The sequence below is a fragment of the Glycine soja genome, chromosome 2, assembly GCF_004193775.1.
Source record: "Glycine soja cultivar W05 chromosome 2, ASM419377v2, whole genome shotgun sequence".
Classification (NCBI taxonomy): domain Eukaryota; kingdom Viridiplantae; phylum Streptophyta; class Magnoliopsida; order Fabales; family Fabaceae; genus Glycine; species Glycine soja.
The window spans coordinates 11,276,331-11,298,928 of record NC_041003.1 but is presented as its reverse complement, the minus strand read 5'-3'; the positions used below and the strand labels follow the sequence as shown (position 1 = coordinate 11,298,928).

The window sequence follows — 22,598 nt, the reverse complement described above, 5'->3', positions numbered from 1 at the left end:
AAATCTAGCTTGTATTAGCTTCTCTAGAGGCTTCTAGAGCCTTTTTGTTGTTATTCACAAAAAGGATTGCCCTGAATGATAAAAATACTTAATTAAGAATTGCTCTGTATATACCATCAACAGGAAAGAAAAATGCTCTTCATATGGTGAACACTGGCTCCAACTGTGTTACAGTCTCAAATTCATTTTTAAATTTCGTGGCCATTCATATTCTTTCTTATAAAAATCAGTGTGATTGTTCAACAAGTTGACATTTATGTCCAAATTCCAATGTTCAATAAAATAAATCATTAAGCAAAAATTTGCTAAAAAGATATAAATGAATGAATTACTACAAACACCTCTGACCAATAAAATGAATTGGAGCCTAAGTTCAACAAGAACCTCCACAATCCTCCGACCCAATTGCGCAAGAAGATGGAAAAATGTCAAGGCTTCGTGCAGTATATACAACCTGTGCCTGCTGAATAATCTATTTATTCCCTGAAATTGAAACAAAAACAAAAAAAATAATGCAGTTCAGTATGAAGGTAATTAAGTTTCAATACGTTCTGATATGCTACAGCCTGCAGAAGAATTCAATTTGCATATTTTTTGGAATCGATTTTTGGAAGATTCTCAGCTTAAACATCATAATTCAAAAGTAGCAATGCTTCTTGTAGATTAAAGTCATCATGGATGCTTAGATTCCATCCCTCACAATTTTGGAGGCAACATTATCAAAGCTTAGTTTGACAAAAACATAATACTAGTATAGTAGTATACAAAAGAATTCACATTAAGACCAATGCATATCCCATGTCCTACATGGTTCTAGAGTTTTACAGCATCCAGTAATGTTTGATTTTGTATTGAATTAAATGCCACCTACAGTCCTCTCACCAAGTACAGTAGAAGTTAAGAAGAATTACCAGAGCAAAACAGCGTGTTCATCCGCCAGGGTAAGACATAATAGAGCCAATCCAATCATTTTTTCAGAAATGGTTTCTGGCAAACAAGAAGCCGCTGGTCACTGCCATTCTTAAGGTCGATTACCCTTGCTTCCCAACGTACTTGTGCAGCAAGTGTGCGAGCCATCTCTATATCTCCCATGTTATCAGAAAGAATGACCCATCCCTACCAAGCCATGTAATGTTATACCAATATTAGGTTTCAAAGATCATTGACTCAGACAATTCCTTTTATTTCAAAAAGACAAAAAAGAATCCAAGATTGTGCATCACACCAACAAGTGAGCATGCATGAGTGACTGTCAAATACTTGGGAAAGAGGGTGTCAGATAATTCATAATTGTTCTGCTAATAAATGTAAAGTTTGAATTATGCATAATAGAAAAATCAAGTTATCACATTGATCGTTCCAGCACAAATAATTGTGACAGTAGGGGACAGTGTACCTCTGGACGCAGTATTCTATCCATCTCCAAGAATAAGTTCACCAAGCTGCACCTCTCTGAAGTGAGATGAGAAAGAAGTCCATTTGCATGAAGCATATCATATGTCCGAGGGTATGTGGGGAAAGGTTCACACCTAAAGATCAATCACCAGATCACATATATCAACCACTTATTTCACAAGAGTTTCCACAACTTGCCTAGACCAAGAATAAAAAGCAACTTACCAGTCATGCATAACACCAGCGAAACCTCTATCTAGTATAAAAGGAAGTGAATTAGAAGCAGTGGCAGGAACAACATTCATGACCCAAACTGATTTATTCTCTTCTAGAAGGGCAGTGTTCAACCCCCCGTATTTAGTACTCATGTCCATCACATTACGCATCATGTTAAATGGAGGTAATGGATCTTCATCTCCTGGTCTCTTTGGATGATCAGAGAAAATTAGTGGTGTAAGCAAAGACCAATAGTTCTTGAGAGCTGATCTCCAGAATTGCAAGTCTTCAAAAAAATCTTCAGGCTGAACACCTGCTATAACAGAGAGATGTCAATGAAAAGACAAAGCAGTACAAAATGTGAACGAAGTTAGAAAGAGGTAAAGCAAATGATATGAAAGCCTTTACAAACAATACTTTCCATTCATTTTAAGCTCAGCTGAACTCAATTCGTATCCAGAGGATCTATTCTGTATTGCAATCCAGCGCTTGCTAGAGGTCCCACTTATACATGGTTGAAGAGGCCGATAATACGACTGAGCATCATCATCTTCTTTGCATAATGGTATAGCATGCTTCTTTCTACAGTGTAAGGGAACATGTCACTAAAAGAATTATGGTAGCAGACTACTTCAAGAGACCCATGGAGCAAGCCTTTAGCAGAGCTAAAGGTAGTCAACATTAGTAATCTCAAATAAACAGTCTATAGACAATATTAGCAACTTTCTTTACCGAGATTCATAGCAATTAACATCAGCAGTCTTCTGCCAGATGAATGTCTCATCTTGCTGAGCTAGAGGAGTCCAACAGAGTTTCTGGGTCAGCTGTTCCATTGGCATCAACATGTTCCTCCTTTTCATTTGTGATGAACTTCCCTGTGACCTGCTTGTGGGTGAGGTTAACACAAAGTATCCTCCAGGTTTAAGAACACGGTCAACTTCTATAAGGAACATTCCATCTGTTCAACATGTCAATGTTAGAGAGCAAAAAGGAAGACAGTTAATAAAGAAGCTAAACGTTATTAGCTATAGTATAGAGCAAGCAGGCAACTAGGAAAGAAGAGGGAAGTAGTTTTTTTTTAAACAAATAATCCACAGTGAAGTCTACTACCTAGGAAGCAAATACGACTTGTGAATACCCATTAACAATAATATAATATAATTACCTTTTTCATACCAAATGATGCCACATTGAGCACAATGAACCATGTCATATGATAATGAAGGATATGGAAGCTGTCTTGCAATGAAGTTGCCAATCACAGCTGGAAGGCCTCTCTCAAGGGCCAACTGAACCTGGCTACCTGTTGCCTCATATGGAGCAATGCAAACTGTCATTATTTTCAAAGGTGCCAAATGAGCTGCAAAGCTACCAAATCCACAATTAACGTCTAGTATAGTGTGAACCTGCCATAAAGTGATAATATAGAGCAGTCACATAATATGCAACAAAAACATCAAAATCCTTAAAGAGAATGAAAAAAGAGACTTTACTAAACATTAAACCATTTTGCACAAAAATCAGCCTTGTCAGACATTATGTTCCCCAAAGGCGAAATGATGATAAATGGAAGACTTACACCAGCTTGAGGAAGCTCATAGTCACTTCCCAACCCTATCATCTCTGCAAGTTGGCGAGAGTAATCTTTCATACCATCATAGATCAGTCCATCCTCTGAGTGGAAAGCAATTTGATTCTCTTCTAGAAGCATTAACCTAGATAATTCATTGCAAAATTATACAAATAGAAAAACCTTATTCATTATTAATGAATCGACAAACTCCTTGCAAAAACTGGAGTGCTTTTCTATAAGCAGTCAATTGTTATGGCCAAAACACTATTTTGGCCCAAAGATTCGCTCTAGTAATCAACATAGAGAAAGAAGTACCTTTTGGTCATACTTCCAGATGAAAGAAATTGGTTTTTGGTTATCTTCACATTTCCACTCCATATGACATCCCTGGCAGTTGGCCATTGCAAGGGAATTTTATATTCCTTAGGAGGGCGAACCAAACACCTCTCTGCTTCAACTAACAGTTCACAATGCCGGTCAAACTCCTCTCCGTCTTTAAACCCTGCTAACAAACTGGCTGAAACATTGTAACAAGGCACAAAATTCTCTCTTTCCTTGCCACAAAGGTCAAATTCTCTTTGTCTAGAGACACCCTGAGCCACGGACCTTAACTCTAAATAATCAACCGCCGCCTGCTCCTTAACCCTCCTATAGTTTGTGTAGATGAGAGACACAGGAATATGAGGTGCCGGATCAACAATATTAGAAGAAGATGAACCAAGAACAACAATCAGCACAAGCAGACTCATTAGCCACAAGAATAACCAGTTCACAGGAGGTCTAGGGCCAATAATGATTGACAATTTATTGAACCAAGAGCTTCTCATGTCCAAATCCTTGAACTTCCTTTGACAAAAAGATTCAAAACCCACACCAAATTCCACCAACCCAGATTTCCAAGAGCAGCAAGCAAAGTGAAAAGCCACAACAACCTATCATAACATAACACAGGATTCTATGAAACCCTCACTATCCCTTAAAGCATTGAAACAATAGCTCACATTCCTTCCCCAATAACGAAGGAATGTCAATGGATTCATCAAGACCCCAAATATGCTGCAAAAAGAGGGGCTAAAACTTCTGAATCCAAAGTCCCAATTCTGAATCAAACCCAATTCTGACAGCACCAATCAGATCACCTGCAACACAAATTCAAAAGAGATTCGATCCATCCATCAATCAATGTACACCCATTTCACATAAAGAAAATAAAAAATCTCAGAATAACAAAAAAAAAAATTAAAACTAACACAGATCAGATCAAAGGTGTTAAATAATTAAGTGCAAAAGAACATGGGAAAGAGAAAAGACAAAGGGAAATGGACAATTAGGGTTTTAGTTGGTACCAAGAAGTTGAGTTAGTTAAGAAGAGAGTGAGATTGATTGATAAAGCAAAAATTGATGGAATTGAGTCCAATTTTGTTGTGATGTCATGTTTGTCTTTTGGCATTTATATGCCAACAATCATTCATAAAACAGAACCATAAGAGAGAAAAAAGCAATAAACATTCATAAATGTTTTGGGTAACCGAAAACGAACAAGGAATAATTGTTCTTTAATGATTGTTTTTACTATCTCACTACGTAGCTTCAACGTTAGGGAACATATATTATGTTTTTGAAAAGGTGCAGTATATAATTTGTCTATCATCAAAATAAATTAGTACTAATATTTTAAGGTCGTTGAAGATATTGATTAAGAAATTAATAAATATTTTTATATAATTATTTCCGCTATCAATAAAACACTTGTTAACAATATCCGTATTTAATTATACACTTTTCATTTTAATAATTTTTTTTATCCAAGTTAATAGTAACTAGGGTAGCATAAATAACTAAAAAGGATTACATTTGATTAACTTTGTTGTTAAAAAAATCAAATTGTGGTTAAGTTATAATAGTCACACTAAAACGAGCTAGCGATTAAATTAGTTGTTGAAAATATTCCTTTCTAACGTTTTTTTTCCTGAAAAAAATGTTTTTTTTAAACAACGGAAAATAAATTTATTAATATGACCCAAAACGGGTACAAGAAGTACAAATTTGGACAAACTAACATATAATTTATTTATTTTTTAACTTTTCCCTTGACTCCTCTTGTTTTCTATTTAACAAAAATTTAAATTCTGATTTTACACTATTATTTTGATACAAAGAGTATTTTTTGATAAATATTTTAATTTAATATTAATTAAATAAATTTATTGTATAAGAACTTATATGATATTTAATTGTTAAGTTTATTGAAATAAATTAAAAAAAATTATAAATAGATTAAATTATGTTTATAAAATTAAATAAATTTCTTCCAAACTCTTTTAAACACTCATTTGCTAATGTTCCTAAACATGGAATCAAAAGAATAAATTACAATAGATGCAGTGTATTATGTTCGATAAATGTAGACAATAGCAGTAATGCATTAGATAATTATTTTGTCTAACAAAATTTAAATTATTAACATAAAATTTATAAATCAATGTTAATAATATGATATAGCACATTAATAAAATAATTCATCAATAATATATGTTATTTTATACTACTAAAATTATTTAGTAATATGACCTATCATGTTAATACAACTTAATATATACTAGATTAATAATATATTTTAATTAATTAAAAATCATATCAATAAAAATAAAACTATTAACTATTTTTTTCATTAATATATGAATTTTATTTTATAGTGATTTTTCTTGTTGTATATTTCTTTTAGAAGTGGAGAAAAAACTTGATGTAAAAGTAAAATTGTGATAAACTAGGATGAAAAAAAAAACATAGTTAACTACAATGAAAGATTTCAATAAAAATAACTAATAAAGTTTTCAGTAGAGAATAATTATTAACAAAGATAACGAATATTTCAAATCTATAATATAGTAACTAAAAAATTATGATAAACTTAGTCATTAAAGAAAGGGTTAACCACATGATTGTACTAATTTAAGAATTTTTTTCAAAGAAAAAAGGGTTAACAGAATTTAGTAAAAAAATCTTAAACGACAATTAAAACATTGTAATCACTTCACAGGTATACTAAATTATTTTAATTTTTAGAAAAATAATTGTATGATTTTTTTTATTATTATTTTTCATCAAAATACTTATAAAATTGGGTGGCAACAAAGTCTTTCCAGATTTACTATATCAAAAGAATTGTATAAAATGTAGTATAGTAGAAACCAAGTTGGCAAAGGTACGGCAACTTGGCGTCTTGATTTTAGTGCATTTGGTGATCTTGCTGTCAGTGAAATGGACGTCTAATAAATGAATAAATACGTGTACATGTTGGGCTAAATGGGGGCAATATTTTTGTGCCACCCAATCACATATTTTGTTGCTCACATTTTATATATTTGAAATTTATGTGTGCTGATTTGTCATTGTAAGTTATGTTTCGCAGAAATTAACTGATTATTAGGTTTATAGTTTGGTTACGTGGGGTAGAAGAGAAAAATAAAACTGAAAAGAAATATTTAAATTAAAATAATATTTTTAAGATGTGGAATCTATATAAATTTTTGAAATTTTTTCTCGATTCTTTTTAATTTAAATACAACCAAATCATAACTACGTGTTTGAGAATTTTTATATCAACGGATAATCAAACTAATGAATTATCAGCTCTAAAATTGAATTAATTTAAATTTGTGGGAAATTTTTAGAATAAATAATATATACTTTACTCTTAGTTTACATAGATCATGGCCAATTATATACGGGATTAAAGTCATTTTACGATTACTCTAAAACTAACATTAGTTATCTCTTTGTATCATGGACCCCGAGTATTAAAATATATGACTTGCATAAGCGTTTCAGGTATATTTATTATTAAAATTGTACTCTTTATAAAATTCATGGTTAACTTATGTATCAAAATGTTTTTATATGTAGGGAAAAACTCTTCTTCATTTACTGAAATTTTCCAGTATGAGAGATATAAATACAAAGGTCCTATGAAATCCATATAACTGGTGAGACCCCAACCCTTATAATTACTACTATCGTCCCTCATAATAGTTTGAATTCAAAGAATTCAATTCACCATCAAGTTATTAGTTATTAATTCGAATGATACTGAATTTAATTTTCTTAAATAACATTTTTAATTTAAATATTATAAATAAAAATAACATAATTGATAGAAAAGAATCATATAAAAGGTGATCAAACAAGTTTTTCAAAAAAGATTAATCATTAATAAAATTAATAAATATTTCATATCAATAACATAATTAAAAAAAATCAATTCAATATACTCACTTTTAAAATTTGAAATACAACTCATATATTAATCTGGACGGCCTAATCCTTAGAGTCCAGACCATGATCTTTCACATTTAAAAGGAAACGTGTTACTATAAATTTTAACTTATGCTTTTGTGGTATGCTAGTATTTCATTACACAGGCAACATTGTTAAAGAAGTATAACCTTTTTTGACTAGCATACCACCACGAACGCCTAAGTTAAAATATCGTATGTACAACTAAATTAAAAAAGTGTTTGACTAGTGTTATTTTTATTTATTACAACAGTTGCCTATTTTTATTTATACATTGACTTTATGGCTTTTTTTACTAATTAGCTGATGATTCCATCTTAATTAAGTATACTAAAATTTAAGTTGAAGACACTGCCGGCGCAAGAAGTCGATCAACATCCAAGTTAAAATTTCCAAAGGTTTTCTAAAGAAAATTGAAAACAAAATTAATTAGTAGTATTATTTTTTTTTTCAAAATAAGTTAAACTGAATCTATAGTAGTATAACAATTAATCTTGAAGGTATATAGTAGTATTACTCAAGTTTGTTCCCACCCACCCCTCTGCGCATTGTTAGTTAAAGCTAACCGTAGAAAAAATAATTTGTAGTACTTTGTACATTTACTTTATGTGCATGCGCATTTAATTTAGTTATAGGTTGGCACATTACTAAAAGAGTTAGATTTCTAGGTAGCATTTGTGAAAGTTAAACATCTTTAAAAAGAAAAGACCAATACCTCAAAATAAAATCTGTTTCAAATCTTAGTATTAAAATATTTTGAACGGCTCAAGTTTAATATACACAATAACACATAATCATATTCGCCATCAATGGTTTTCATCTCATTGTTATAAAGAAAAAGTAAACATGGTGCTTAGTACTAGTATTTTATAGCAGCATTACTTGTTTCTCACTTCACTTGATGTTGTAGGTAACGGTTGTTGTTGATTGTAGAATCTAGAAGCTACAGATTCACCAAATCCAAATGGTTGTTATTAAGTTTGGTTAATGAACCACTAGGAAAAAAAAGGCAGAAGAATGATGGACCTATTCTTACCTACCGCATTGGCAGGTTTAACATTTGAATGAATGAATTATACCGATTAAAAGCTTTATATATTACTACTTTAAGTAAATGATGCACATTCTAAGGTAAACACACACAAACACAATTAATAACATACTCCAATTCATAACACCACAAAAATCTAAGCGATAAATAATATAATGCTTAACCAGAAGCCTACCAAGAAGACAAGAACATTGCTGTAACACAATATTAACCGATTCTTTATAAAGATGGACCTCTCTGTATCAAATGCTCCAAAACTTTATGGGTAAAATAAAAGTAAGTAAATGAATTACCCAAGCTAGGGCCAATTTGTCACTCCCACTGCAATATTCATGGACGAAACAAGATACAATTTTTGTAATTAAAGATAAAAAAATAAAGGAAAAATATATCTTGACACCCAAATACTAATACACACCTAGTGAGAGAGAAAGAAAATAGAGAAAAATATAAGTATAATGAGTTATATGAAGTGAAATAAAAAGAGATAAAGATAAATATTTTGGTGAGGTGTTTTTAAAAATAAAAGAATGTTAAAATATCACCACTAAAAAATAAAAATAGAAAACATTTTGTCAAACCAAAGGCCAATTTGCTACAGATTAAAAAATAATTTTGATGCAAAATAGTAATTACTTTTTTTAAAGAAAAAAAAGCTAATTTATGTTTATTTACAAGAGGAAAAAAAGTTACATATTGTAACAAATTTTACGATTACATAATCATAATTCATCATGTATAATAAATATATTAACTTTACATGATCAGTTTATAGACATTAAACCTTATTTACAATCGAAGAAAACACTTTTTTTTAATGTGACTTTATGAGAAACTATTCAAAATAGCTTTCAATTTTAATCAGATTTTATTTTTTCTATAGATTCTAATTATTTAAAAAAAAACTGAAATAAGCACAAGAACAACCAAAAAAAAAGTATTTTTTTTAAAAGTGATTCACCAAAAAAAAAACTATTACAAACAAACCGATTAATAGCACCTAAAAGTAGCAAGCTTGAAGCTTCACAATTGTGTATTTGTCCTAAAAGTCTTTATGAATATTAGTCAACTATAACTATTATGTATACAGCAAGCTGACACTTCAAACTTAGCCTATGAATGTGATTTAAAAAACGCCTATGTTTCAAACACATCGTGATTTGATTGAAACTTAAAATCATCATCAAATCATTGATTATTGAACTGTTACCCAGGCAATGGGAGCAAATACAGCTCAATACGTTGCACGATCTCTAAAGGTGTTAATTAGAATATCTTCTTTTAGACTATGACCTGTCATTCAGAAAGAAAAAGAAGAAGAAGAATGTTAACAAGCTGAAGAAGGCCTTTTTCACTTCCTCAAATTTTGTGTTAAAACTAGAAAAAGTAGATCAAATTACCAATAAAGACTATCTTATTTATGCGTTTCTCTTCCTTTTCCCACTTGAGAGATGGAACAATCTCATAAAGTTCCTTCACTGCCTGCAAGTTTTTCTTACAAAAAAATGATTTAACAATAATACACAATAAACAAATAGAAGAACCTTTGCTAACAAAACTAACATTTTCCGTGTGTGTGGATGTATTCAGTGAAAAGTTTATTTTTACAAGAGTGAGAGGAGCAAATCTTGGTCGTAAAGCTATACATTTTTTTATATTTTAAATTTAATCATTCATGATAAGATCTAATGGTCAATATTTGTCCCTCATACAACAAAAACCTTCTCATTTGATGGGTCTCATTATATATATCTTATCAAGATCAATCGACCGTGTCTCATACATGCATAAGGTTCTCACGCCACTATCACGAAGCTTTTTGGTAGACAAAGAACGACTTTCTTCTAATAATGCCTCTAAATGTGTGGCACGCTGAAAAGAGAAACAGCAAAGGTTCAATATCTTAGACAATTCAACTTGACATCGGACAGAATGTATTATCTCTGCAAGAGAGTTAATGCTATGTATTTCCTCCTCAAGTTTCTCCAGAGCTCTCTGCACATACCAAATCAACCTTGTTAAGAATTATAATGTCCTGTAACAAGCAGCAAAAAATTAGCTCTTCAGTACCCGATTCCACTAAACACTTGTACTAGTTGTGCTATGCCATTACCTGACCTAAATAATTAATATAAATAGGGGTATAAGGTCAATGTTATACATAACAATTACTTAAGAGTCTCATTAATGAAATATATTTTCTAATTTTCCCTCTTTATTTTTTCCCTTATCATCAATCTTTGAAATTCTGGCAGCTATCAAATGAGGAAACGAGAATCATATTATCAATAAGAACCGATAATCCAATATCCAGCTAATATAATAAATAATTACCGCAAATGTTATCTGAAAATATGCTTCAGGAAATGAAGATGACCCACGATGCTCTTCAAGCTGGAAGCGCAAATTTTTAGCATCCACCACCTACTCGAGCATATACTCAATTAGAAAAGTGGCCATGATTTACAAACCATTATATACCAAGGAAAGAAATGCATCTATCATCATCAAAGTGGAAGAGTTACAAAATTTAACATGATAAAAGACAGGTGTTATACAATGTCCCGCTTCAGTCTCCAAAAACTATTTCTTAGACACAAAAAAATGACAATTTTGCTGGAGACCATAACTAAAACAGCTTTATTTTGTTTGACATGGAATAAAATACTACAAGCAAATGTCTTATTATAGAGAAAATTATTTCTTGGACAGTCTCCAAAAACCATGGCCCACCTAAGTCTGCAAAAACTATAATGACAATTTTGCTTGAGACAATAGCTAGCACAGCTTCATTTTGTTTGGCATGGAATAAAACAACTATAAGCAAATGTCTTGATATACAGAAAATTCTAGAGAATGAATTAAAATACAAAATATAGAAAAATACAGCAATGTTCATGCCAAAAGACGGTAAATTATAGTGAATTTCACCCAAGAAAGATACTTACTGTGACAATAGAATCAAGCCTCACTTCTGATTCCAACTGTTCATCCAACCATAGAACAGATGCCAAAGGAGCCGGATTTGCCAATCCAGTGGTTTCCAGCAATATATGGTCAAGCCTAAGGACACACAATACTTAATAATAAAAAAAAGTGCTTAATTGTGCCAAAATATGCAGCAAAGTTGACCCACTTTGCTGAACACCACATCAATTCATGATAAAAAATGAAAACGGGGTTAGATGAAAGTGAACTGCAACATTAAGTGCCATAGCTCATAACTGTTGCTTCAATTTTCCATTCCTCAAATTAACCAGAAAACTTGAAGTGTTTTCGTGTTTTACCTTTCCTTTCTCTGAACAAGCTGCTCAAGTGCTTGAACCAAACTATGCTTGACAGTGCAACATATACACCCATTGGCAAGCTCAACCCATTCTTCAACCAGTGCACCCTTACCCCCTTCGTTGATCATCGCTCTTTCCACGCCTTTTTCCTCACCAAACTCATTCAAAATGACAGCAATCCTCTTCCCATACTGCGTGTTCAAAATATGATTCACTAGCTGAAAGGCCAATGGTTCAGTCACAACATCATATCACCATTCCAAAGTGAAAAAGCACACAATTTTAAACTACCCAATTGGCCAAAGATTAGAAAAAATGGAAAATTTAGAGTGAATCATGAGCAGAAAAATGACAGGGTGTTTGAAATGATGGCATAGAAACGGAAAGGGTTTAGAAAGCTTACAGTGGACTTGCCCGCACCAAGATAACCGGTGATGAGAGTGACCCCAACAGAAGAAGATCGCTGATAAACGGAATCATCATTCCCTTGAATCTGAACAGCAAGAGGTGGCACTTCGTCTTCGTCGTGCTCCATCTTCAACTGCTTTGTTTGTTCTATGTTGGGTTCGTGTGTTTTCCTCTCTTTGTTATGTTTCTCGTACAGATATTCTGATATTCCTCTTCAATAATCACATTTTAGTGTTTAATAGAAATGATTAAATGTTTTTATTTATTAAAATATTACAAATTTTAATTTTAGTTTCTATAAGGGTTTTTTTATTTACTTTTAATTTTTATATTTATTAAAAGTGATATAATTTTACTTCTTTATTCGAGACTAAAATAAAATTGTGTTTTTACTCAAATATAAAAATTTAAAAAATAATAAAAATTATAACTAAAATTGGCATTGGTAATATTTTTATGAATAAAAAACATATTTAAGTTTTAAAATCAGATGATTTTTATAATTTTATAATTTTAAGACAAAATTACCTTAAATGCCATTTCAATACTAATTTATAATTAATTGATAATATAAAATTATTTAACTCAATAAAATTAAATAAAAGAAAATGAAATCAACAAAACATTGTAACATTAAACTCTATATATATTCCATCATTTAGAAAATAAATGAAATAACAGATAAGACAAGAACATTCAGCTTATAGAACTTTAGAAACACTAAAGGACGTGTTTGGTTTTCTATTTTTATTTTATTTTTATCTTTTGAAACCTTTGAATTAAATAAAAACATATTTTAATAATTATTTGTAAAAAGCAAAATAAAATAAAATAAAATGTTTTCTCAATCTAAAAAAGCTCTATGTTCATGTAATTCTTTTTTAAACTTTTTTTTTGACACGTGAAGTAAGAGCAATTTGTGGGTAAGTTTCTCACACCTTGAAGAATCCATGACACTGGTTTTGTTACCTACTACTAAATCCGTGCAAGACAAGAGGGTAACAAACAACTGCAATGATAACGGTTAACTTAAATTAATTGAATGTATGTTTCTGCCAAGATTTTTTTTTTTTTTTGTTGATCAATTTCTGCCAAGATTGGACAAAGGGGTGTTGATAATTTCAGTAATTGCACTATTCATTTTTGGTAATCAAACAAAAAATTTCATTTGTGGTGAATAAATTCACCAAAATCCACTGAGTGTTATAGCCATTAGGAAGCAAGGTGATAAAGCTATGAGCATTTGCAGCAGAAGTAGCAGCTTCCACTTCAGCCATTGTTGCAACAGGTTTTCCATAGAGTATATTCTCAAGAATGGTAGTTGCAAAGAGTGCAGGTTCTTGATTCACCAATCCAATTTGATAGCCTAACCATTTTAGTTGTAGTGTCTTAATGTCCACGATATCCAACAGTGTTAGATTTCTATTTAAAATTAATTAGTACTAAGTAAAGTTGTTCAACGAATATATGATCTGCACCCGGAGAATTGAGCCAAGTGATGTGAAACTTCCTAAAAAACCTCACCTGCTTGGGCATTTCAAAATGATCAGCATTGTAGCTCATCCAAGAATCAAAACTTGCTATCTTCCAAAGTAAAAAGTTTCAATAGTATCACAAAAATGTCAGTACCAAAAGTTTGCTCCTACAAGAGTTAAAAATGTGCTTAGTTTTGGATCATAGAACCTTTCTATCAGGGAAACAACTGTGATCTTTCCAGATTCACTACCACCAACAGCCGCAACAGTTTTTCCTGCAGGGAAAAAGATTGAGAAATTGCGAAAGATAAATACGTCTGGCCTCGAAGGGTAGCTGAAAATGACATCCTTTAGTTCAATATATGTTGCCATTAACCTCAGCTAAGCACTTTCCTTCAGATGAATCTTCCACTATGGTTGGTTTCTGTTTGATGAACTCCATCAATTTGTATCCATCTGCTTTGCCTTTGCTGAAAGCGACTAAGTTCGAAAATGACTGTCCCAAACTCCTGTTGAAGTAAACAAACATGTGAGAAGATCAAAAGGATGTTTCATTACAAGTTATTCCATGTGTGCATCCTAGCTAGGCTTAAACCTTTGGCCATCCCTGCCTTCTATCCAAGCTTCAGTGTGTTTTGTATTGCATCAGAATAAGAATTCAATGCCTTGCTCTCGCTAACATAAGAGTAAACAGTTCTAAATTGAGCAATGGCCTGTACAAATTGCACATAATGGAGACTAATTAGTCCCTACATTATTAATCTGTAACTTCTTGTTTTTCAATGGAGCAAATTTTGGAGCCAATGATTATGGATATCAATGTAAAGGACAGATCTAAACAATTAAAAAAGTAAGCAATTTTAGGCAAAAAAGATAATTTCCTTTCATGTACTTAATTGTAAGCAAGGACCATAGTTGGCATTTGAGCAACACACAACCACCATAACATAATCATCACTATGCTTTTTGATTATTTTACTCACAAATTGCTAGTAACTTTCTTGAGTGCTTCACATGTCAATACATTAATCATTTCACACGTTAAATAACCACTGAACTTAAAACAAGACGCAAATTCATATGGAAGAAAGAGCATACGCTCCATGCACTCAAAAGTAGGACGATCAAAATTCTAAAGCTTATCAAATAAATTTTTTTTTTATCAAAATGATTTGTTATTAGTTCCTTTAAAAAAGACTAATAAAAATGATTTTTTAATAAAAAAACAAACATAAAATTCACTAATTTATCAATGATTAAATAAAAGTGTCAAGAACCAAAAATCAAATAATTTATTTTATTAGGAACTCAATAAAAAAAATTATCAGTGAACAAATACAAAATTAGAGTATTTATTAAAAATAGAAAATATATTTTAGCTCATTATTTTACAATTAGTGCCTATGAATTGGGTTCCATCTGATAAAAAAAAAACCATTCGTGTACGGAAAAAAAAACACACACTTTGTACTTTATTACAGCTTCTATATTGAGCATAAAACAACCCACCATTCCCTTGAGATGCAAGCATGTAATGTTACTCAAACTCAGCAAATCACCTTCTTAATTGTGTTTACGTTTCTTCCTTTAAGTTGTGTAACGTAAAATGACACATGTCCAACCGTTTGGTTCAATATTGTACCTTCATTTGACTAAAATCTAAGTGAAACCTTCAGGTGGAAAAAGGGTGCATGGAGAAGCGCCGGTTTAGGTCGGACTGAAAAGGAAAAAGAACACCAAACTGATTAAAATCATTTGGTTTTGATTTAGTTTACTTTTTGTAAATGTTTTTGCCAAACCATTAAACAACTACAGATGTCACAATCAATGAACAAACAAAAGAAACTTGGTGCCAAGAAAATTAAAAAAACTTAACTCAAAAAAAAATCTTAGGTCCAGGCTAATATTTAATCCTGAAAAAATTAAAAAAGCTTAACTCAATCTTTAGTACTGACTACTGAACTTTCGTACACGGGTATTTCAAAATTATCGATGTATTTTTTTTTTTTACCACTGTCAAGTAGGACGACTTTGAGGTATCTCTACAGGTTTGTCATTTGTGTGGGTTATAGAACTAATCCCAGTTAGAGTCTTAGTTACATTTTAAATTTCTTCCCCTCCGAATTGTTGATGTATCTATATCATGTACGTGTGATTTGCGTATTATATGACTATTGTGTAATTAAAATTAGGATGTATTTATATTCTAACTTGTCTTCTTTTATACATTTTTAAACCAAATTTATTATTTTTTTTTTTAACTTAGCTTGTCTATCCATCAGCAGCTGAAAGTCAAAGATTATTTTCTCAAAGCATCAAAACTTATTTAAGGAGATGATATTTCCTAATAAATGTTTCTTCAAACACACTTGAGGATCAAATTTTTAATTAAATGCTTAATAAACATGATTATCTATCAATGATACCAAATTTATAATGGATTTGTTTTTGCATCCATGATGCAGTGTTTTACATCACAGTAGAAGCTCCTAGCTAGTTCAAGCTTTCACGCATTTAACCTAATTGATGTGATTTTATGGGTAAGAAATGTAGTTCCCAAAAAGCATTCATTTTTATAATATTTTTATTTAATAACTAACATCAAGTGTTTCGTTCAAGTAAAATTTGACTAGAGTTCCCCAAACAAGATTTTAAATTTAATTTTTATAAATGAAAAAAAAGTTGGTTATGATTAGGAAGTGCCACTAAAGATGAACATTGTTTCTTTAACAATTCCATGTTGCACAATGGTTATTCCCGACATTCATGATAACTTGTGAAGGATAACTAAGAGTAGCCCCTCCGGACCAGGATTAAGGAGGATTTTAAATTTCATATCATTATGTTAAAGGACAACAACATTAATCGTAATCATGTTGTTAGTGAGTTGATTGTTTACGTGTTACACAATCATTAATCGGAATCACAACATGTAACGATCATGAACCAAGTAATAATTTCTTCCTAACATAGGGGACGATTGACAAACATAGGGAGCCAGATTTGAATCGATGTGGTTGGCAGCTAATAAGTGGTCTCATATCAATTGGAACCTAACGCATACCTAGGGCATGTACAGGGGGGAAAATGACATGGTCAACGAGTTGGGTTTACATTAATTACTAATTTACTTTAAATACCAGAAAATTTTAAACGAATTCAATTGGTTTAACTAGAAGTTTGAAAATTAAACTTGAGCTTTGGCATGTTACGTTTCATGGAAACTTTCCCATAGGCCACAAGGTCACATTGAGTAGAAAAAGCAAAAAGGCCGGGTCAAAAAACGGTAAAGTTCAGTGGCATTCCATGAAAAGAGTTCTTTGCACACTCGTTAAGTGATACATCACCAACCTCACATGACTTGTTAGCATTACGTTAATCTAGCCAACAGTTTCGGAATAAATGGATGAATACATAGAAAAAAGAGGAATTGAAAGCCTCATATTTCCCAGTATTTGATTTTCTTGAGAAATTATTTTTTATTCCATTAAATAACTGATAGTAAAATCAATATTGACACAGGGATACTAACTGTGTCCTTTAATCAAATGTTTTAAAGTTTAAATCTTGATTAGTCTTTAGGTATGAAAGAAATTGTATTATGAGAAAAATATTTATTAGTGTGTTCATGATTTTCAATAAAAATTAATTATTATTTTTTATAGAGTTAATTCGTACCAATATCATAAAAAAAAAACTGATAATAATTTATTTATGTTTTTTAATTAAGTATATTGTTGATTATTGAACTTGGTCAGCTCGTCGCCACACTTATTGCGACTTGAGTATAGCTTTCGTGGCTTCATCCCCACTCACACCTAACCATGCAAAATTTGAAAACATGCACATACTACAAATCAATCATTAGGCAATACTGCATTAAACATTCTGACTATTCCAAAACTATATTATTAAAAAAAACCATACAGCTAGAGTAAAAAAAACAAAAAACTGTCTTCCTATTGCTTATGATATATGCCCAATGCTAAGGTGGTCCAGTCTTTTTGGTGGACCAGTAAATATGATCATGTAGCTAGTGTAGATATATATGAATTTTGATTAAATAATTTATTTAAATAAATTATGTTGTTGATGATCTTTATGTCCTTATTATTGTATAAAGATAAATATGTTTCCATCTAAGTGTTTTTATTTTTGTGTCTCTTTTTTAGATTTGCGGGTGAAGATTATAACGGTTCGAAAATTACATAGGAGAGTAAAATTAAAGATGTCTTGTCCTCGTTGAAGGTTTGTTCGGCACAATAAAGCATTTGGTTGTAAAACAATTTCTTCGCCGATGACTTGAAAGTTGTTGTATCCAACAACATTTCGGCCAAACCGCAACAGCATACGCCACCATTACAATACTTCAAAACCAACACTGCAACCAACCTTGTGGTCAATAGGTATGGTGAAAGAGTCAAACTATTTTGAGTTGTGCCAAGATAAAGGCAACACATTTGAGACTAGTAGTGAATAACAAACATCAAAAGAAATACACCACCAAATACATATCGAACTGTAACACTCTCTTGTAAAACCACTCTATTCTTGTTTACACTCTTTCTCTCTTATGAGATGTAAGTGATGACATTATCATAAACATAACAGTTCAAAAATAACATGATCATTTACTTTATTAATGACAAAACAGTCATATATATTTAAAAGAATTAAATAATCATGCTATTGTTTTATTACATTTAACAGCAACACTTTCTACGGCAGGTGACATTTTTCCTTGTCCCCCAAAGACCAAATAAAATGAGGTCCACCGTGGCCCAGGCCATGATATATATATATATATATATATATATATATATATATATATATATATATATATATATATATATATATAAGTGGAAGCATGCTAAGGAGCTCACAAGAAATCCTATTGCACTGTCCTGCTTTCAGTGAATTAGTGTGATCAATGGGATCACTTCTAGCTATTGTCATTGAGTCAAAGGGTCAATGTCCACCAGTTCTAAATGAGATGATCCACATTAATAATGATTAGGTCTAAGGGTCAAAGGTTGATCTGCCTCGATTGATCTATTATGATAGTTCAGAATTCCTTAAATATTGAGTTTGAAAATCGTGAGCGCTTGACATGCCTTGTTAATTTATTCGGATGTTTCACATAGCCTCAAGCATTGATCGTGAGAGACATGCACTTGTTGACATTAGACATTAGTATAATAAATCCAAATCATTAGTACTTAATTAATTTTGCTGTTTATAATACATACATATATATAGTAATTTTAACATATTTTTTTGATAATCAATTACTTAATCTTAATCAATCAATTATATCATTTGTTTTGATTTAACTAATTATTTTTTTAGAGGATTTAATTGATTGTTTAATCAATTTAGCTTCTACTTTAGTTATTTATAGAAATTATTGAAAAATTAATTTACTAATTTTCCCATAATAAATTGAAAAAAAAAATATAATTATATTAATTTTGACATGGTTTTTGTGATTAATTAGCCAATTATTTTTAACTTTAATTAATTGATTGATTAAACCATTTTAGTTAATTGATTATTTTTTTCCAAAAATTATAGACTTAAATTATTAACATTTTTTTATATTTTTTTATAAATAGTAGTTTCTGATCATTATGAGTTCTTTATATTTTTAAATGAATTTTTCGGTGTGATTTATTAAAATAAATTTTCTTTAATGAATTTCAATAACTATTATAATTAAATTTGTGATCTAGTGTATTTTAAAATAATTTATAATTGAATTTGTAATATAAATCTTCATATGATCAGAGTTTATTATATTATATAAACAATTAATTAAATTCATCTAATTTATTTACAAAAATTTTAATAATTATTAAATTATTACGTTAATAATTCTTTACTTGCAGAAATTATTTATTTAAATACAAAGTTAATTATTACCGTAATAATTTTCTATATATATATATATATATATATATATATATATATATATATATATATGCGCGCGCGCGCGCGTGTAAATTAATTAAATCCCTACCATCTACCATTTAACTTTTAACTTAAATGAGTTAGTTAATTTTTCTATAAAAAAATTAAATAATTTTTAAAGAAATAATTAAAAATCAAATTAATAATATACTTTACTAATTATTTTGAAAAAATGTAAATATTAATATGTTAATAATTTCATAAATAATTAAAATCAAAAGTTAGATAAATAAAACTAAATGATTTAATTAATTAAAACTAACTAATTAATTTTCTCAAAACACACCAGTAAGATTATATAATTTATATTAATGGTTTAAATTTACTGTAAGTCTAATGATTTATACCTGGTACTGTCAACAAATATATATATATATTGAATAAACTACATTCATGTAAAGTGAATTTAATTATATAAAGTTAATACGATGTCTCATATTTTTAGTATATATAGACCCCCATAAAATTACCAAGAAAAGTTCATCTAATGATAAATTTTTTATATATGATATTAGTGATATAAAATGGTGAGTATTGAGATCCGACCTAATAACTAACGCTATTAGATATTTGATCCTTGACAAAATTATTCCTAAGTATGATGAATCTTATTATTATGTAATTATCATTACAAAAATAAACAACTACCTACCATATTAGTTGGAACATGAGATCTTGCACGAACCAAATATATTATATAAGCTTATGATGTATTAGTTTCTACGATTTCTATAAACAATAATGACCTAATATGAATGGCTTTAGAATGTGATTTAGTAAAGAGTATGAAAGAAGAAAAGGCGATTCCAGAGACTATTTCCGTGAATGAGTTGTTGGGTAGCAGCTTTAATTCAAAAAAAGAAGATATGCCTAAATATTAGGGTGTGTTTTGTTTTTATTTTTATTTTTAAAATATTATAATTTTGAAAACATGTTTGATTTGACTTTTTTTTCTACTTTCAAAAAATAAAAACACTGAAAATACATTTTAAAAAAAATGTATTTTTATATTTGCTTAAAATTACATTGTTTGTCACCGCATTTTTATTTTACCCAATATGAGATTTCTAATTTTAACTAAAAATATTAGAAACGAAATTTTATTATTTTCAATTTTTGGTTCGTTTGAGAAAATATTTTCACTGAAAATATTCCGAACACATTTTCAGTAAAAATGAAAACTGAAAACAGTAAAACCAAATACCCCTTAATTTTTTCTTATTTTATTAATTTCTCAATTGATTTAATTTTAAATATCAATATAGGTCCATTCAACTTTCAATATAGTTTGTCCAAAACAGATATAATTTGAATAGCCTTCATTTCATTACAACTCCCCCACCCCCGGCCAGATCAAATATTTAACCTAATTATAATTGACATACTTGATACTTAAATTTAACAATGTTTTTTTAAATAAAATAAAATATTATTTCTCAAAAAAATTAAAGTTGAGCATGCAGTTGTTTTAATTTTATGCTTTTGGCATAATTACACTTGTAGTTTCTCTACTATAATTAATGTATAATTTTGTATTTCAATAATTATTTTATTATCTCTCAACTTTCTTTTTTTTTGGATACCATCTTACAAAAGATATTTCTTTGCCTTCCTAAAAAAAGATTTTTTTTTTTGCCGACAAATAAAAACTAATCCTTTTTGAAGGGGAGAGTCAATCTCTTCCAATAACGTTTCTTCTTACAAGTTTTTAATTCATACAATTGAATCCTTCTTTTTAGATTACCTACAATTACAACTCTCATTTTTTTATGTTGTTTAAAATCTTTATAAATTAAATCAATTCAATTATTTTACTTAGTAAATTAGTACTTATCAATCGAACATATATTATATTTTATCTAAAATTAAAAAAAAAGTTGGTCTCTCTTTGAAATCCTATATATTCTTTCATACAAAACGTTTCAAAAATATCATCGTTTTTCTTTTACTTTTAATCCGTTGACAATTTCCTATTCAAAATTTGTTTCTTAATTACTTGGACAGAATATATTTTTCTTATACAAGAAACCGACTAACTAATGTCTTGATTGTAATAATAAAAAAGATAGACGATTAAATTTGAGTAAAAAAAGATATTGAAAAATCAAAATGTCACGCCGATCATACATAATAGCTAGATAAAAAACACAATTACTCCTATATTTTCTATATAAAAAAAAGCTTAAATATGTTGGAGTTTCTTCAAATATATCTTAATTTCGTAATTGATCGTGAATTTTTTTTCTTTTCGTTACGCCTTTGAAACATTAAAGTTTTGTGTGAGATCTTTGTCTTTAGTTTTCGTCCAAAATGTAATGACGTGTCTGTTAGTAAAGCATGTCACCGATACACATGCGGAGTAAAGCATGTCACCGATACACATGCGGAGCCATGTCAGAGTATCGTGTCATCTGAATTTTTTTATTTTTATATTTAATAAATTATTTTATTAAAAGAAATAAAGTCTGAGTCCTAATTTTTTATTTTTTTTAAATTTTCTTTAGATAAATAGTTACTTTTGTCCCTGAATATGTAATTTGCTGAAAAATGTATTTTTGAAAAATAAAAATATAAAATTTAGTTTTCGAAAGTGTAAAAAGTGCGACAAATACATTTTACATTTAACTTCCGTCCGTCACCGTTAATAAAATAGCCTACATGACACAGATGAACAAATTTGTCACTGAAATGATTGTCAACGTGATTATCTCTAATTGTTAGCATAAGGGCATATTTGTCATATAATATTTTTTGACTTTTCGTCTTCCCACTCCGCTGACAAATGGCATCCCTAGAATATAAAAATACAAAATTTAGTTCCCGAAAGTGTAAAAAGTCGACAAATATATCGTGACGTTAATAATAGATTATGACTAATTATTATAATTTTAAAAAATTTATAATGATTGTGACAAAATTTTGGGAGA

At 29.8% G+C, this 22,598-nt stretch overlaps 1 protein-coding gene and 1 pseudogene across 2 annotated transcripts; both read right to left on the bottom strand.

Moving 5' to 3' along the window:
- Positions 1–154: 154 nt before the first annotated feature.
- LOC114387243 (probable methyltransferase PMT4) lies at positions 155–4,688 on the bottom strand. 2 transcript variants are annotated; one of them, XM_028347388.1, is made up of 10 exons: positions 4,531–4,688; positions 3,500–4,323; positions 3,191–3,326; positions 2,777–3,017; positions 2,344–2,569; positions 2,033–2,193; positions 1,621–1,924; positions 1,397–1,529; positions 912–1,116; positions 155–483 (listed from the first exon to the last, which is right to left on the bottom strand). In XM_028347388.1, the coding sequence occupies exons 2-9, from the start codon at positions 4,009–4,011 to the stop codon at positions 967–969; spliced, it is 1,863 nt and encodes a 620-aa protein (XP_028203189.1). In that variant the 5' UTR covers positions 4,012–4,323; positions 4,531–4,688; the 3' UTR covers positions 155–483; positions 912–966. The 2 variants fall into 2 exon arrangements, with proteins under 2 accessions (XP_028203189.1, XP_028203198.1); XM_028347397.1 differs by lacking the exon at positions 4,531–4,688 and adding an exon at positions 4,435–4,508.
- Positions 4,689–10,178: 5,490 nt separating this feature from the next.
- LOC114387233 lies at positions 10,179–12,415 on the bottom strand (annotated as a pseudogene).
- Between the last annotated feature and the right edge of the window lie 10,183 nt (positions 12,416–22,598).